An 18,617-nucleotide genomic window follows, 5' to 3' on the forward strand; every position below is an offset into this window, starting at 1 on the left:
GATATTTATACCTATCCTTGTACTCGAACGCACGTAACAGCAACATCCTTAGATGGCTTAAAGAACAGACCTTGTGGTTCCTAGCAGGCAACCTAGTACCTGCTGCATTAAGGCATGTGCTCAGTAGCTTTTAAAAACACAAACAACACAAACTACATTGGATTAAATGTCATTTGTGGGTATATGTGGGTTCCCTGGTGGCACAGTGATTGAGTGCTCGGCTGCCAGTGAAAGGTAGACAGTTTGAGTCTACCAGCTGCTCCACAGAAGAAAGATGTAGTAGTCCACTTCCGTAAGATTACTGCAGCCTGGGAAGCCCCATAAGGCAGTTCTCTGTCACAGAAGGTCACTATGAGTAGGAATTGACTTACCGTCTGAGAGTTTGTCTTGTTTTTTGAGGGGTTTTTGTTTTATGGTTCTTTGATTTGATCTGTGGCAGAGGGGACAGAATAGGAACATTCACAGTCCAGTGTGGTACCAAAGTAGGGTGACCAGCTGTCTTGGTTTGTCTGGGACTGAGAGGTTTCCCGAGATGTGGGACAGTCACAGGTAGTAACCTAGGATGGTTGGTCACCAGCACCAGAGGGTACTGTCAGCAAGCTTCTTACTGACTCTCCTTTTCTCCACTCATTGAGACCCAATCCTGGCTGACCCAGGAGTGTATTACCATCATCAGTAGTCTAATAACACAATTCTTTAATAATGTTGCCTCTACAATACATTGTTCAAGAGCAATTCTTTTTCTTGTCTTTTAGGTAAGAAATTTGATAAAAGACTTTTTGGTTTATGTTATCACTACCTTTTTGATCAGCCTCGGCTCCCCTCAGCTGACCTTGCTTCATCAATTAGTTTTCCCTGTTTTAACTTTAGTCTCCTCATCACCAGTGACTTCTTGACATCCTAAAAACATAACGTCATCATGCATATTGTATATCAAACCTGTAGCGGTAAAGTACATTAGTCGTTGCTCATGACTGGGGAGGGCCTGCGGAGTAGGAAAGTAGTAGCTAAAGGGCATATGGCTGTCTGTGAATACACTAAAGCCCATTGAGGTGTGCACTTGAAATGGGTGAATTATGGGCTGTGTGAATTATGTCTCATTAAAGCAGTTTTTATTTTAAAAGGAAAAGCAATGATAAATCCATAGTTCTAAACCTCTGAAATAATGCCATTTGCATTTTTCTCTATTTCCAGTCTTTCTAATAGATTTTTTTTTTACATAATTGAGGTAGTTTTTCACATGGAATTTTGCTTTTTGCTTTTTGTGCTTATTCTGTCCATAAGGATTTGTTTGTTGTGTTACAGACACTTCTAATAGTTAAGGACTATCTATGTAATAAGTCCATATAGATACACTGTCGTGTAAAAATTTCCCCATTGTTGGACATTTACATTGCTTTGTTTTTCTTTCTATTATGATGAATGCTATAGTATATACTTTTTTAAAAAATATATAAGCCTAGTCCTCACAAGGATAGAATCATTAGTTCAAATAGCATGAATAATTTTAAAGTTCTAGGTACAAATACTTAAATTTAAGAGACTGTAAATGAACTTATATCCTGGTGGTGCAAGAGGAGTGACTTGTTTGGTGTCTTTGTTTTGGGAAATTTTCTCTTCAGGCTGTCATATGTCATGTGATAGGCCACACTTTAGTATACGTGCCTCGTAATTTCAGGCGTCATTTTATTTTTTCACAATGAAACACTTTCTGTGACAGCTCTTTTGTTCACAGGGAAAAGAAGATCTCCCGAAGCAGTGCCCTGAAAGTGCTGGACCATGCCATGATTGGACCCGAGGGCACCGACAATTGTCATAAGTTTGTTGACATTCTTGGCTTGCGCACCATCTTTCCTCTCTTTATGAAATCTCCCAGGAAGATCAAGAAAGTGGGGACCACTGAGAAGGAACATGAAGGTAAGGTCCACTTGGGGAGTCAGCCAAATTTAAGTGCAGTAGGAGAAATGGGGGAAATGGGTGCTCCTTTGAAGAGCCCCAATGTAGTAGGTGAAATGGGCTGTCCTTTGAAAGAGCCCTGACATGCATTTGAGAGTGGACTCTTGAGAAGGGTGAGAGCTTTTTTCTCTTCTGATTTTCCATGCATGGAAAAGCAACCCAGAGACCCTGGGGCGCAGATGACCATTGTTCTGCTGGGTTTCTGCCTGCTGGAATCTTGGAGGTGCCATTTCCTTCTGGCCTGTTAATAACTCTTTGTGTGAGGGTTTTGTTTCCTTCCCTGTAATTTGTAGTGAGGTGTCTCTCTAATGGAAGATCCTTTTGAAAAGAGTAATGAGGTGGCAACACCTGTCACCTCCGGAGTTGTGCTTTCATGTATTTCTGTATTAAAGTATGATTCAGCCAACATCAGGAATTGCCGAAATAAACTGTTTACAGCCCAAGTGCCCCTTTTTATGTTTCTTCTCCCTGATGGTGCACACTCGCAGCAAAATGCTGCCATGAATTGCAGCGCTGTAACCAGAGTAGTTACCGCTAGGCCAGTGTCTCCCTGCTGCTGTCTACTGGCCTGCTGTGTCCCACCCCCCAATAAATAGCCCCAGTACTATTTGGAAGTCCAGCAAGCGATTTATGAGCATCGACAGTTCTGTTGGAGGCTCACAGATGCCTGCACCCACCGGGGAATTTACATGGTTGGATGGTTCATTTGAAGCATGGGGGAGGGAGCAAGTCAGAACCTAACTGATAAGCTGACTAATTTGGTTGTCTTATCAGAAGTAACATTTGTCCTAGGGTTTAGGTAGGATGTTTTGTTTTGTTTCGCTTTGTTGCTGTTAGTGAATGGTAGAATGGTAACATAGCTATTTGCAGGATCCTAAGTCCCCACATTCCTAGATACAAGTTTGAAGACTTGCTGTCTCTTCTCAAATTGACTTGGCTTAACTTGGTCTCTTCCCACTTTGAGTGATTAGTGCAGGGATGGCTAAAGGAAGGCAGTGTGACCTGTCTTCAGTAATTACCTCATGGGATGTTTCCTACCAGTCGACTGTCTGAAGGCAGCTGAAAATCTGGCAGATGCAGTTGAGGGACCCACCTTACAGAGAACTGTGAACTAGATCTGAGAACACGCAGACCGTTCAGTCCAGCTCAAATTAGACATTGACCAAACACCAGCTGTAAACATATTAACACCACTGCTGCTCTGTTTCCTTTTTTCAGTGGAAATTCAGCAAAGTGGTGCTGTGGGCCAAGAATGGAGCTCTCTTAGCGATTTAGGAGATACAATTTTAGAGACAGCCATCAATTCCTGGACACTTGCTGTGTTCCCTGCCCTGTTGCATTCTGTGCCACTTTATTTAGGAAATAGATGATGGTATCTTTGTTCTTTCAGGTGAGAGTATCAGCTGAGAAAACAGCCTGGCTCTGCTTTTATAACTAGCTGTGTGACTTTAGACCCTTAGCTTAACTTCTCTGGACTGCATTTTCCTTCCTGACTTGTCAGTTGAGGGCACTAGGCTAGTAAGAAGCTCTGATTTCTGTTACTTAGCTCAGACCCTAGTTGTCAAGGCTGTGTCCTACAATCCAGAAAACTCTTTCAAGGACTGTGCTGTGGCTGACCCACGGGGTTCTGCTGGGAGGTTTGATTGTGGGTTTTGAACATGCTTGAAGAAAATGTAAAGGAAAACAGCCCTTAGCAGGCTCTTGTCCTGTGCATGGGACTGAGAAGAAGTGGTGACAGATCCAGTAGGCAGCTGTTTTCCTTCTGAAAAATGTGCCCGGTGGCATGCTGGTAACAGTACATTTGCTTTAGAGTACCCACATTAGGAATTTGATAACATTATATTAGTGAGGGCAATGGCTTGGTAAGACAGTTCCTAGAAGGCATGTGTGGGCAGGAATGGCTGGTGAGGATGAGCTGTGCATCCTGAATACGCTGGCATCCAGAGATGAAGTCCATAGGGATAACACTGCCCTGAACCTCCTCCCATCCCTGCCAGCTTTTGTTCCTTCTGCAAGCTGGCCATCTGGCCAGGAACAGGAGGGTGAAAATCAGGAGGAACAGCACAAGGTCACATTGTACAAGATGTCTTTGTCTTATCGTGTCCTCTAGGTAAACCTTGTATTCTCTGTTTCTCTCCCTGTGACCCGAATGGACCAGGTCCACAAGCTAAGCTAAAGCACAACCACCTCAGACCACCTGGACTGTGTACAAACCAGTCCAGTTCACTGGTTTCACCATTCTGTTTCCTCCACCTTCAGTAGTATCCATCCTTCAGAAAAGTTGATGTTCTCGGGAAAGCATATTGTGAAGCCTAAGACTTGTTTCATTCTGCTGTGCATAAGATCGCTATCAGTCGATGGCACCTAACAACAACAGGAAGACTAACCTGAAAAAACTGCCTTTGAGTTGATTCCGACTCATAGCAACCTTATACTACAGAATAGAACTGCACTATTGAGTTCCCAAGACTATAAAATCTTTATGGGAGCAGACAGCTTCATCTTTTCTCCCAGGAGCAGCTGGTGGGCTTGAACTGCCGAAACTTGACAGTTAACAGCCCAGTACTTAACCCACGATAACCACCAGCTCCTTTTAGACTGATAGAGCCTCCTGTTATAGAACTCTTGGTTTCAGGACTTTGCCTTCTTAACCTTTAAAGTTGTGATAATTAAATGACTATTTGTGCAATTATCTGTTCTATGTCTGCCTTTCCTACTAGAATGAGTTCCCTGAGAGCAGGAACCAGTGTCTTGTCAGTTCAGGGTTCTAGCACCTACCTTGTTAAGTGTCTACAGTCAGATCCGACCCATAGCGACCTTGTATAGGGTTTCCAAGGAGCAGCTGGTGAGCTTGAACCATCAACCTTGTGGTTCAAACCAATTTTACAGTCCAGTGCATTAGCCCACAGTGCCACACCATGGTAAATACACCATAAAACAAACACACAAACATTCAGACTCAAAACAACCCTAAAAGGCAGAGTAGAACTACTCTGTAAGGTTTCCAAGACTGTAAGTCTTTATGGGAACAGACATCATCCTCATCTTTCTCCCACGGAGCAGTTGGTGGGTTTTCACCATCAGAGCTCTTTGCTAAATGAACAGTAAATGCTTATTGACTGCATTAAAGGCAAACATGAGTTTGGAGCTCTTCTCCATATCCCACCCCCTTCCCTGCAAGGTTGGAATCACTCCTTCACAGTTTCATTTGATGGCTATCAGTCATGAACCTGGAGGAAGTGTTCTTTTACCCAGTTTGTTTGGAAGCAAAAGAAAATGGATTGCTGTTATTGTTGATATATGTCGTCAGGTCGATACTGACCCATAGCTACCCTATGCAAAGTAGAATCAAACACTGCTCAGTCTTTCGCCCACCTCACAACAGTTGCTACACTTAAGTCGATTGTTGCTACTACTGTGCCACTCCATCTCATTGGGGTTCTTCCTCTTTTTCACTTTACCAAGCATGATGTCCTTCTCCTGGTACTGTTTCCTCTTGACAACATGTCCAAAGTATGAGAGATAAAGTCTGGCCATCTTGGGTTCTAAGGAACATTCTGATTGTACTTCTTTCAACACAGATTTGTTGGTTCTTTTGGCAGTCCATGATACTTTTAATATTCTCCAACACCATAACTCAAATGCATCAATTCTTCTACAGTATTTTTTATTCATTGTCCAACTTTCACATGCAAACAAGGTTATTGAAAATACCATGGCTTGGACCAGACTGACATCTTTGCTCTTGAACACTAAAGAGATCTTGTGCAGTGGATTTGCCCATTTGATTTCTTGACTACTGCTTCCATGAGAGTTGATGGCTGATCCAAGCAAAGTGAAGTTTTTGACAACTTCAATCTCTTTTCCATACTAAAATATTTTAAGTCCTCTTCACTTTCAGCAAGCAAAGTTGTGTTATCTGCATATTGCAGCTTGTTAATGAGTCTTCTTCCAATCCTGATGCCACATTTTTCTTAATATAATCCAGCTTCTCAAGTTATTTACTCAGCATACAGATTGCATAAGTATGGTGAAAGAAGGCAACTCTGGCACGCACCTTTCCTAATTTTAAACTTTTAAGTGTTCTTTGTTCTGTTCAAACAACTTGATTCTGGCCATAAGTTTACTTTGTCACATTGGTTTAGCAGGAGTGTCTCCTCCCTGGCCCACCACTATCCCTAGAGTCAGACCCTCAAGGCCCATGGATGGAAGTTCCTTATACATGAGAAAATTCTTCTGGTAATTTACCTCCTAATGAATCCCACCACTGATCACTGCCACTGAGTTGATTCTAACTCATAGCAACCTTGCATAGAGTTTCTGAGGCTATAAATCTTTAAGGGATCAGAAAGCCTCATCTTTCTCCAGCAGAGCGGCTGGGTTTGAGCTGCTGGCCTTGCAGTTAGCAGTTTAGAACTTATCCTACAGTGCCACCAAGGCTCCTTTTCTAATTATTATGCACTAGTAATTACATTCTTTCCCCTCTTTGCCAAGCTCAAGGGCATGGAATATATCCAAGTTCACCTCTTGAAGTTCATCTTGGCTTACTCTCAGCCCATCACAACTCAAGACTTTCCCAAGACTCCTGCAGGAACAGTATAGCCTGGTGTGGCACAGACAGACTGCTGCTTATCGAATGTATGATCTTGGACAAATTCCTAAACTCTCTGAGCCTAAGTTCCCCGTCTGTAAAATAGTGATGGCAGAATCTACCACACAGAATGGCTGAAAGAGTCAAGTACAATGACATGACTGTGGTTAGCATAGTCCCCAGAATAGAAGAGACACCTTAAGAAATGTTAGTTTCTCTACCAAACCTGCCTTCAGTTCTACCATCCTGGTCTTAGTTGTACCATCCTCTTAGCAGGTCCCTGGGAAAGCCAGGCAGAGAGGTTGCCTGTGGAGTTGAGGAGTACAGCTTTACTAGTGCACTTCTTGGAAACCCTAGACAGGGTCACTATGAGTCAGAACTGACTTGACAGCAGTTAACAATAACTACATTTGCTCCATGTCTAATTGCTCCATGAAAGGTCAGCAGTTCAAACCTGCCATCCACTCCCTGGGAGAAAGATGAGAGTTTCTGCTCCCATAAAGATTTGTGCTAAGGAAGGAAGATCAGAAGAGCTGTGGGATAACATCAAAAACATCATACTGGAGGAAAGCAAAAGGTCATTTTAAAGACAAGAAAGAAAGAAAAGACCAAAATGGATGTCAGAAGAGACTCTGAAACTGGCTCTTGAGCATAGAGAAGCTAAAGACAATAAAATAAATGAACCAGTAAAAGCTGAAAAGGAAATTTCAAACAGCAGTTTGAGAAGAAAATGTCAAGTATTATAATGAAATGTTCAAAGACCTGGAGTTAGAAAACCAAAAGGGAAGAAAGAACATGCTCAGCATTTTTCAAGCTGGAAGAACTGAAGGAAAAATTCAAGCCTCAATTTGCAATTTTGAAGGATTCGATGGACAAAAAAAATTGGAGGCAACTAACTGGAAGAGATCCATATTTGTGCCCATTCCAAAGAGAGATGACCCAACGAAATCCAGAAATCATCAAACAATATTATTAATATCAAATGCAAGTAAAGTATTGCATAAGAGAATTCAGAAATGGCTGTAGCCAGACACTCAAGCCAGATTCAGAAGAGGAATCGGAATGAAGGATATCATTGCTGACATCAGATGGATCTTGGCTGAATGGAGAAAATACCAGAAAGATGTTTACCTGTGCTTTATTGACTATGCAAAGGCATTTGATTGTGTGGATCATGACAAGCTATAGACAACATTGCAGAGAATGAGTATTCTAGAACACTTAATTGTGCTCAGGAGGAACTTGTATATCGACCAAGAGGCAGTTGTTTGAATAGAACAATGGAACACCGAATGGTTTAAAATTAGGAAAAGTGTGCACCAGAGTTATATTCTTTCACCATACTTATTAAGTCTGTATGCTGAGCACATACTCTGATAAACTGGATTATATGAAGAAAAACATGGCATCAGGATTGGAGGAAAACTCATTAACAACCCGGGATACGCAGATGATACAACCTTGCTTGCTGAAAATGAAGAGGACTTAAATACTTACTGATGAAGATCAAAGACCACAGCCTTTGTTATAGATTGCATCTCAGTGTAAAGGAAACAAAAATCCTTACCACTGGACCAATAGACAACATCCACATAAATGGAGAAAAGATTGAAGTTGTCAAAGACTTCATTTTGCTTGGATCAGCCATCAACACTCATGGAAACAGCAGTCAAGAAATCAAATGACATACTGCATTGGGCAAATCTGCTACACAAGACCTCTTACAGTGTTCACAAGCAAAGATGCCAGTTTGAGGACGAAGGTGAGCGTGGTCCAAGCCATGATATTTTCAGTCATCTCATATGCATGTGAAAGTTGCACATTGAATAAGTAAGACCATTGTTATGGTGTTGGAAGAGAATATTAAAAGTATCATGAACTGCCAAAAGAACAAAAACAGATCTGTGTTTGAAGAAGTACAGCTAGAATTCTCCTTGGAGTGCCAGAATTCATCTCTCATAATTTGGTCATATTATCAGGAGGGACCAGTCCCTGGAGAAAGTAAAGTGAAGGGTCGGAGAAAACGAGGAAGACCCACAATGAGGTGGTTTGGCATATTCGCAGCAGCAATGGTCTCAGGCGTAGCAACGACTGTAAGTTTGGTGCGGGACTGGGCAATGTTTCGTTCTGTTGTGCGTAGGGTCACTATGAGTTGGTACTGACTCAGTGGCACCTAACAGTAGCAACAATGTGAGCAAAATATGGAATGATGCAGAAAGCATCAAAAGAAGATGAGAACAGAGATTTGCAAAATGGATAAGAAAATAGGATCCTTCAGTATGCCGTCTGTAAAAGACACATCAGAAAATGGAGACAGCCAAAATGCCCATCAACAGAAGAAAGGTTAAAGAAACTTTGGGACATACACACAGTGGCATACTACACAACACTGAAGAATAACAATAAATCTACGAAACACTTCACTACATGGTTGAACCAGGAGGACTTTATGCTTAGTGAATCACAAAAGGACAAATACTGTATGAAATAAAAAGTTAAGGAAAGGTTTTCTTGATAAAAGAAACATTCTATGATGGCTACTGAGAGCAGGTGTTTGTTGTTGTTGTTATGTGCCGTGGAGTCAGTTCCTACTCATAGTGACCCTGTACAGGGCTTCCGAGACTGTAAATCTTTACGGGAACAGAAAGCCTCATCTTTCTCCCGTGGAACAGCTGGTAGTTTTGAACTGCTGACCGCGAGATTAGCAGCCCGATTCATAACCACTACCATAGTGTAGGGGCAGGATTAGTCACGTGCTAGAGGGTATTCACATGTTAACATGGGTGACAGAGCAGACAGTATACAAGAGGGAGGTTGGCAGAGGAAAGGTGAAGGTAGCAGGAGACGCAGGGAGAAATGCAAGAGTGAAAGCTAATAGAAGTAAATACTGTTAATTGATGGTGCATAGAGGGCATTGCAATCATTGTAAGCAAAGTATGGGATATGTTGAATGTAAAATTGGTGGTCTGCTCTGTAAACCTGCACTCAATTCACTATGTTGTGAAATGCTGTTGAGTCTTTTCTGACTCATTTTGTTGTTGTCAAGTGCCATAGAGTTGGTTCTTCCCCAAAGCTGATAAGCTTGAACCTCCAATCTTGTGGAGGTTCCAATGCATTAACCCACTGCACGACCCCAGGAAAGACTATACATCTTTACAGACGCCTCATCTTTCTCCTGGGGAGCCTCAGGTGGACTCGAACCACCAACTTTGTGATTCGCAGTCCAATGAAATATGGATGTAGATAGGACAAGAAGCCCCAAGGAAAGTGGCACTTAGCACATTGACTCTGCCACAGGACGCGCTGCTGATGCTGTATCTCCAGCAAATGGGCAGCCTGATGCTTCCCAGGCTGCCTCTCCTAGATGGAGGGCCCTGGGTTGCCAGGCAATGGGGCCATTCAGGGAACTCGGACGACCAATGCATTTGGATTATGGTGTTGGAGTAAAATATTTAAAATACCATTGAATGTCAGAACAAGTAAATCTGTGTTTGAGGAAGTACGGCCAGAATGCTCCTTAGAAGCCATGACTGCCGGGCTTCATCTCTCACACTTCGGACATGTTATCAAGAGGGACTAGTCCCAGGAGAAAAACACCATGCTTGGTAAAATGGAGGGTCAGAAAAAAAGAGGAAGACCCCCCAATGAGATGGATTGACACAGTAGCAGCAGCAGTGGGCACAAATGTAACAATACTTATGAGGATGGCACAGGACTAGCCCATGTTTTGTTCAGTTGTGCCTGGGGTTCCTGAGTCAGAACCAATTCAATGGTTCCTAACAACAAAGGTCTACAGCCTCAAGGAACCCTGTACTGGGGTGCTGTGAGTCGGAATCAAACTCGATGGCAGTTGGTTTGGGTTTAATTGCTCTATGATACCTTCATGAGAGTAAACAAAATCATTCTTTGCTGGGAACTTCAGGCATCATGATATGCTAAATAATGGGATTGGGGAACAAACAGCTGTGTTCCCAAAACCAGGAAAAGGGGTTGAGAGGAGAGAAATTCTAGATTAAGATGACTCTGGAGAGTAGAGAAGAAGCTGAGCCCACCCTTATTATAACGTTGTTGTTAAGTGCTGTCAAGTTGGTTTCAACTCATAGCAACCCTGTATAGGGTTTCCGAGGAGGGTTGGTGGGTTTAAATCATCAATCTTGCAGTCCAGTGCTTCATCGTACAGCACCATACCAAGACTCATATTGCAACACAGAATTACTGATCATTTAGTTCCTCTTTTGTGAGTTGGGGTAATGTAGGAAAAGAACGATTGTAATTGAGATCTGTTCAGGTCTGCATAATAAAATCTTCACAAATAGATGGGAGTGGTGTACTCAGATTGGGGGATGGGTTGGAAAGAAACACTTTGCCCTTGGGTGCAATAATATGATTGGCTGCTTCTTTCGTTTTATAAGGAATAGCATCTTGGTATTAAAAGCTTCTAAAGAGGAGAGAAGAAAAGAACTGGGATCCAGAAATGGCATTTGACCTTTCCTTCTTGTCTCTTTTTAAAATTCTTATTAAAATAGGTCCAATTTTCCTTGTATCGCTTCATTAGATAGGTGAGTTATTGAGTTTGTAGCAGTTCTAGTTAATTGCGCTGTTTTAACATGGTTCCCCTGGAGGCTGTTAAGAGCCTTAAGGAGGTGAGTTACCAAGCAGTGTGTAGGTGCGCGGTATGCTTCCTAGGCATTTGCACACAATTTTACCTTATCAGCAGTGACAGAAGTTGATAGGTCAGTACTTTAAAGAATACTTTTATGTCATCTGCAGAGAATTGTAAGGGTTTCTGGTGAACTTTCCCTGTCAGGAAGCTTGTCCTTGCCTTGTGCTTCTTGGATTCCTACAGTGAAGGTGTGCAGGCAAAGTCTCCCACACCACACCACCTTCCAGGGCTACAAGAGGAAAATGGCAAAACCTTTCTTGAAGTCAGAAATTTAACCTGAAGAAAAAGAAACATTGAAAGTCTTTGTGGCGGGCTATAATAATGGCATGGCAGTGTTTGTGGCAAACCTTGACTGGTTCCTGCAATGTTCAAATTTTCACAAAAGACCTACTGTGTGACAGGCCCCAAGGAGGCAAACTGAAGTGCCTGTCCTGAGGGAGGCTGCTGTTTCCTAGGGTTTCATCTCCGGACCTTTTTCCTCTGTCTGTCCCTCAAGTGTTCACATTCGCATGGATTGGTGGTGTCATCCCCCAATTTGCTTTTCACACTGTGTGCTTTCCTGAGTTGATCTCATCCACTTCTCTGAAGCTGTAATCTTCATCTCTCTGCCAATGATTCCCCCATTTTTATCTTCAACCTAAGTCTCTTTCCTAAGCTCTAGTTGACTTAGCAGATGACTCTACCAGATGTTCAAACTCAGCTTATTCATAACCAGACCCATTTATCCTTTCCTTTTGTCAACTCTCTTCTATTTTTGACATCTTGGTAAAGGATTCCACCCTCTACCCTGCCACCAAGGCAGAAATCAGTGTACCATCTTAACTCTAATATCCCCACATTTAATTGATGATGTTGCTAGTTGCTGTTCGATCACTTCTGACTCATGGAGTCCCCATGTATGCAGAGTAGAACTGTATTCTGTAGGGTTTTCCAAATGTCACACTTGTTCCAAGGAGTCATTGCTTGGTGTTTAGCTTGTGAATCCAAACTGATTTGCTGTTCTGTGTTTGGGATTACTGGTGTACTTAAAAGAGATCTTGATCAGAAGAACTTGGTGATAACCTTGGTACTTGATCAAGAGCAAGCCATCATGATGTTGGAGATTTGTACATATCTTTCATATTGCACAAGTTATTAGGATCAAAATGACTTGCTTAAATTGTTGTTAGGCATTAGGATTGTTAGACACTAGGAACGCCTAACAATAACTAAGCAAGTCATTTCGATCCTAATAACTTGGCACAGGAGTCCTGGTGTGGCCCTGTGGATTAAAGCACTGGACCGTAAGGTCAGTTTGAACCACAAGGTCTGCAGTTCAAACTCATCAGCCTCTCTTTGGAAACCCTATATAGGGTCACTATGAGTCAGAATCAACCCCACAGTACTTAACAACAACAACAGTGCCTATCATAGTGATTGAATCCTGGTGGTGATGATTGTATGACATCAAGTCGATTCTGACTCAGAGTGACCCTTATAGGGTTTCAGAGGCTGTAAATCTGTGTAGAAGCAGAAAGCCTCATCTTTCTCCCGAAGAGGGATTGGTAGACTCAAATTTCTGGCCTTGCAATTAGCAGCCCAACTTGTAACCTGCTGCACTCACAGTGCTCCTTTGGACCATGGTAAATACCGGTTGAGTGAATAAATGAATTTATTTAGTACTTATGTGCCATGCACTTTCCACAACATGCCAATAGTTAAGAGCATTGTGGAATTCCGAGGGTCCCTCCCTTGCTAAGCAGGTGGTAGTTCTACCATAAGACGTTCGGTACCTGTTTATTTCTTCTTCTGTAAGAATAGGACAAATGCCTACATTCTTGGATTATTGTGAGAATTAAGTGAGATGGCTTATGCATGCATAACATAGTGTGATGGGTTGATAAATGTTAGTTTATTGTAGATCATTAATACTGACACTCAGACATTACACTATAGTATATGTTACACTAAAGATTATAGATACCTACGGATGCAGGAAAGGCTTAAGAAAAGAGATGACATTTAAGTGTTCCTTGGAAGGTAAGTTTATACCAGTGAGGGGGTAGAGCAGGAAGGGTGTTGTTGTTAAGTGCCTTCGAGTCAGTCCTGACTCATAGTGACCCTGTGTAGGGTTGCCATGGAGCGGCTGGTAGTGGTTACTAAGGCATGGATGAGCGTTGAGTTAAGTCAAGACTTAGGTTGGCGTCCTAGTGTTTACACTTGATGACTGAGGAACATTAACTTCTCTGAGCCTCTATTTATGCAATTGTAAAATTAGGTGATATTAAAGGGCTGATGAAACGAAATACAGATGGGTCTCTAGTGATGCAATGGTGAAAAACTGTTATCAGGACTGATTGTGAGGGTTGGAAATCTAAAGATGGTCATTTTGTAGCAAAGAGGGGTGTGATTAACTTATCAGACTAGGAGCGGAGGACCCTGGGACCATTAATGGAGAAGAGCGAAGAGCGGAATCCTACCCAGAGAGGCAGTGAGGCCTGGGATGGAGGCAGAGAAGACAATGTCAAGAGATGGTGGGGCTGGGGGCTCAGGATCAGGAGATGGAAAGGGGCTGAGGACTGTGGTGGTGGTGGTGGTGGCGTTGCAGGCTTACAGGGTACACCCCTTGGTTGGGTGAGGATGCATGGACAGGATGATAACTATGCCAATGAAATGATGGATGGTGGAGTGAATGTAAAGCTGATGTTCCCCCATGTAAACTATCACACAATTCACAATAAAACATTAAAAAAAAAAAAAAAGGTCATATTAGGGACTATCTCATGAGGATTGAGTGAAATAATACAGGTCAGGTATATCACAGCATCTGTTTCATTAGTGTTAGTGCTGAATGAGATGGGTCTCTTATTTTTGTCCTTCCGTAGTGGTTACGAATGGGGCTGCGAACCTTAAGGTCAGCAGTTCGAAACTACCAGCCACTCCGTGGGAGAAAGATGAGGCTTTTTACTCCTGTAAAGATTTATACCCTCAGAAACCCTGTACAGGGTCGCTATGGGTCGGAACCGACTCAATGGTACTTAACAACAACAAAAGTTGTTTGAACTGCAAGGTCGTTGGTTCAAGCTTACCAGCTGCTCCTTGGAAACCCTATATAATGTCATTATGGATTGGAATCAACTCAGTGGCCCTTACCAACAACAAAAACAATTGATAATTTTAGAAGCAGCCACCTGAAGAAGTGTTTTCCCTCCCTGAATCTGTTGCCAAGTGTCTTCAAGTCAATTTCCACTCATAGTGACCCAGTATAGGGTTTCCGAGGAGCAGCTGGTGGGTTTGAACTGATGACCTTGTGGTTCGCAGCCTAGTGCTAATCCTACAGTGCCACACCAGGAGAGGTGGATTATAAATGTGCCAGTCCTGTGCTGACTATAAGAAGACAAAAGCCAGGGACATGCCAGGGAGCCCCGAGTCCTTACTTCTCTAGTGTATCACTTGCAAACAGAGAAGTCAGAGATGTTTTTCTCCTTTTTGATTTTCACCAAGCTTAAAAATCACAGAGAGTTACTTATATTGGTCAGAGCAATGAGCAGTGTGAAAAGTGAATGGTATTTAATTTGAAGAATGACATTGAGCCATGTACTAACAGGTACTTTATGTTAAACAAAGATGAAATTATCTTGCTACTGTTTTTTGTTGCTCGTTGAAAACCTTATAATTGAACCGGTTCCAGATCAATTCCTTTTTCCTCCCTCCAGGTGCCTGTCTCATTCCTGACCTCAGGTGACAGAAAAGTAGAGATGCTGAAAATAAGCACTGTGTTTGGAATTGAGGTTCCTCTCCTCAGGCTTGAAGGGATGATTTCATTGTTGCACATCTGCTGTGCTAAGTGGTTCAAGTCATGTTAAGAATTTATCCACAGCTCTTTCCCAAGTAGAGCTCGGCTTTGTTCTTTGCTAGTGAGGAAGACAGTGAAGCAGAGCATCTATTTGCCATCCTAGAAGCAACTGCTCTTCTTCTGGGGGAGTGTAATTAAGGGCCAGCTCACATTCATTTGGCATCTACTAACATAGGAGCTCTGGTAGCGGAGTGGTTACAAGTCAGGCTGCTAACCTCAAAGTCAGCAGTTCGAAACTACCAGCCGTTCCCCAGGAGGAGGCTTTCTGCTTCCATAAAGATTGACAGCCATATACAGGGTCACTTTGAGTAGGAACCGACTCCATGGCACCTAACTACCACCACCAGTATACCGCTGTAGGATTAGCACTGGACTACTGGACTGATAACCACAAGGTTGACGGTTCAAGCCCACCAGCTGCTCCTCGGAAACCTTATACAGGGTCACTATGAATCAGAACTGATTCAACAGCATTTAACAACAACAGTATAGTTAGTTCTTTAAGGATTTACAGGCTTTGTGAATCAGACATTTCTGCTTCTTTTTATACATGTTTCAGAGTTTGTCAGTTATCAAATACCCATTAGCAAATGAGTGGCTGGCACAGAATTTAAACCGAAGTCTGCTTCTAACGCCTTTTCCACACCATAGTGGCTGTGTTGGTCTTCTGATTAGTAAGCCACAGGCAGCAACAGACACTTGGAAGGAGGATTGTCTTTGAAGGTAGACCTAGCTCCAAATCTCAGTTCTACCCCCAAAGTAGCCAGTGGCCTTGGGCAAAGTTATTCCTTCTCTCTGTACTTGAATTTCTCTTCAATTAAGTACACCTGATAAAACCTTTCTCATTGAGCTGAGTGAAGAATAATGACCATGAACATCCTGCGTTGCCTCTAGCGTGTGGACATTTCAATCAATGATATGTAGTGTAGTTACTGCATATCAGCCTCCTTCCAAAAGTAGTCATCCCTGCTTCTCCCAACTTTTATGCAAACTCCTTGGTTTTTGTGATTGTGGAGCCTAGCTGTGTGTGGTCCAGGACTCCACATGGGTACAGAATGGATTATAATCACAGATAGCTGAGAAATGGGACAGCCATTGTTTCTCACAGTGGCCTGTTAGTCTGGACCTGCAGTCATGATCCTGGCTGTGCTAGCCCTGATAACATGCATTACTGCTAGAGTGTTATACCAGACCCTCCTGTTTCAGTGCGAAGTTCCCATTCCAAACTGCACTTGAGAGGGTCTGTTTCCATGGATAGATGTCCCAAGGGTAGAGGCTTCCTTCACTAGTACTGCTTTGTGCCAGGCTTCCTACTCAAAAAGGAAGGATAGAGAGCTCATAGCTCAATTAGGGAGAAAGACATAGATACATGCATTTATGTACTCCTGGTGTGGTATTGTAGGATCAGCACTACAAGATCGGCTGTTCAAACCCACCAGTTCCTCCTCAAAAACAGGGTCACTGTGAGTCGGAACCAACCCTATAGCACTTTACAACAACAACACCTGCATTTATATTATAAAGTAAAAAGTTAGAAGTACAGGGCACTGTGGGAGTGAACACAGAGGAGAGGCCCCCTACTCTAACTGGTGTGGTAAGAGACCAAGTGGAAATTAGACATTGGTCCACCTTAGAAATGCGGCTCCTGAGCCAGCCCTTGGGTAGAAGTTAGTCAGATGAAGAAGGGCTGCCAAATGGAGAAAGTAGCATGCCTTAAAGGGGGCAGAAAGGGAAGATAGATTGCAGTGAACCTTAAACCTGGTTGTCATGAGAATCAGCTAGGCTTTGTTTCAAATGTAGTCTTCAGGGACATGTTCTCAGAGCACCTCATTCCACTGGTCTCCATAGTTGCTGAATCTGTATTTGTAATAAGCTCCCCAAGAACATCTTCTGAGACCATTCTGGCACCAGTTTTTGGTGAGAAGAACATAGAGCAGGAGATGAGATCGTTAGGCAGAAGCCAGAACTTGAGGGACCCTGCAGAGGATTGACTGAGTTGATGTTATGTACAGCACTTAGGACAGTGTCTGGAACCTAGTACACATTCATTAGTGTTTTTAGTTGTTGCTGTTATTATAGTTATTGTATTATGTTATGCCAGAAAGGGACTTCTTCACATCTTTACATGTCATAGGCATAGGCTTCATTTTAGTTATTTTAATTATTTTAGCTAATTTAGCATAAATTCAACTTTGATATTGAGGGCCTGGCGTGGGGAGGTTGATGGAGAAACATTCATCACTCCTGTTTTTCTTTTGTGTTTTTCATTTTGCCAGATAGAAACTTCGCTTTCATGGCGACATTAGCTGAATTCTTATTTTGGATATAGAACTTTCCAATGTGCATTTATTATTTTGTCAATATGACTGTGTTCGTTTTCATTTATAATCTTGATTAAATTTTGTAGAAATAGTTTAGTATGCAGTATATCTCCTTCGTGGAAGTAAAACAAATACCAGGAATGTAGAAGCAACAGTAGAGAAATAACCAGATCCTGTTAGGTTATTTCTCTAGTGTTTTTAGGTGGTGAAATAACTTAGAGGCTAGACAATTATTTACTGTGGACCCTGCTTTAAAAAACTCAGCTCATAATCCTTACTGGAATGTGCTTCCTAATGTTACTGTTTGCAGGCATTCTTCTGCATCCTCTGATAACCCACACCCACTGCCAGAGCTGATCCTGATTCATAGCAACCCTGTGTAGGGTTTCAGGGACTGTAAATCTTTACAAGAGCAGACAGTCTCATCTTTCTCCCATGGAGCAGCTGGTGAGGTCAAAGTTAGCAGTCTTGGGCTTAGCCCACAGTACTGCTCCTCAGTACTCTCAGTCAGTTCCAGCTCACAGTGACCCTGTATAAGATTTCCAAGGAGTAGCTGACGAGTTTGAACTGCCCACCGTAGGTTAGCAATCCAGTGCTTAGTCCACAGCACCATCATGGATCCTCAGTACTCTTAACTTGTTAAGTCGGTTTCGACTCATAGCAACCCTGTATAGGGTTTTCGAGGAGCAGCTGGTGAGTTTGAACTGCCAACCTTGCAGTTCAAGCTGACCTTTTTGTCTTTTACTTATCCTGTAGCCCCACATCAGGACTCCCAGTACTGTGATTGTTGTTGTTAAGTGCCTTCGAGTCAGTTCCTACTCATAGCAACCCTATAGGCTTTCCGAGGCTCAGCTGGTGAGCTTGAACCGCCAACCTTGCAATTCAAACTGACCTTGCAATGCAGTGTTACACCTAGTTCTCACACTGCTCCACATTTGTAAGTGAGAATACAGAGGCAAAGAGAAGTCATTTTCCCAAGGTTTCACACTGCTTATATGGCCTTTCTTGGGTTAGAACCTAGGCCTTTTCTGTGGTTACTAAAAACTGAATCACATGCAGTGCTTTTTTTAAAATCATAAATCAAAGTTGTTTGCCTATAGTGGGCCAAATGTAACCTGCTTCATGTTCTTTCCTGTTCCTGTTGTTTCTTTTAACTAATCAGTCCTTGTGCAAGGAGCTCTGGTAGCGTAGTGGTTACGAATCGGGCTGCGAACCTTAAGGTCAGCGGTTCGAAACTACCAGCCGCTCCGC

The 18,617-nt window shown here is 42.6% G+C and overlaps 1 protein-coding gene across 1 annotated transcript in view; it reads left to right on the top strand.

The window, feature by feature from the left end:
* CTNNBL1 (catenin, beta like 1) overlaps positions 1 to 18,617 on the top strand; it is a 223,862-nt gene that overhangs the window by 148,154 nt on the left and 57,091 nt on the right. The window contains exon 11 of the mRNA XM_006874728.1: positions 1,736 to 1,917. Coding sequence (XP_006874790.1) covers positions 1,736 to 1,917 — 182 coding nt within the window. The remainder of the gene's footprint in view (positions 1 to 1,735; positions 1,918 to 18,617) is intronic.

Source organism: Chrysochloris asiatica, unplaced genomic scaffold (assembly GCF_000296735.1).
Source record: "Chrysochloris asiatica unplaced genomic scaffold, ChrAsi1.0 scaffold00296, whole genome shotgun sequence".
Taxonomy (NCBI): Eukaryota; Metazoa; Chordata; class Mammalia; order Afrosoricida; family Chrysochloridae; genus Chrysochloris; species Chrysochloris asiatica.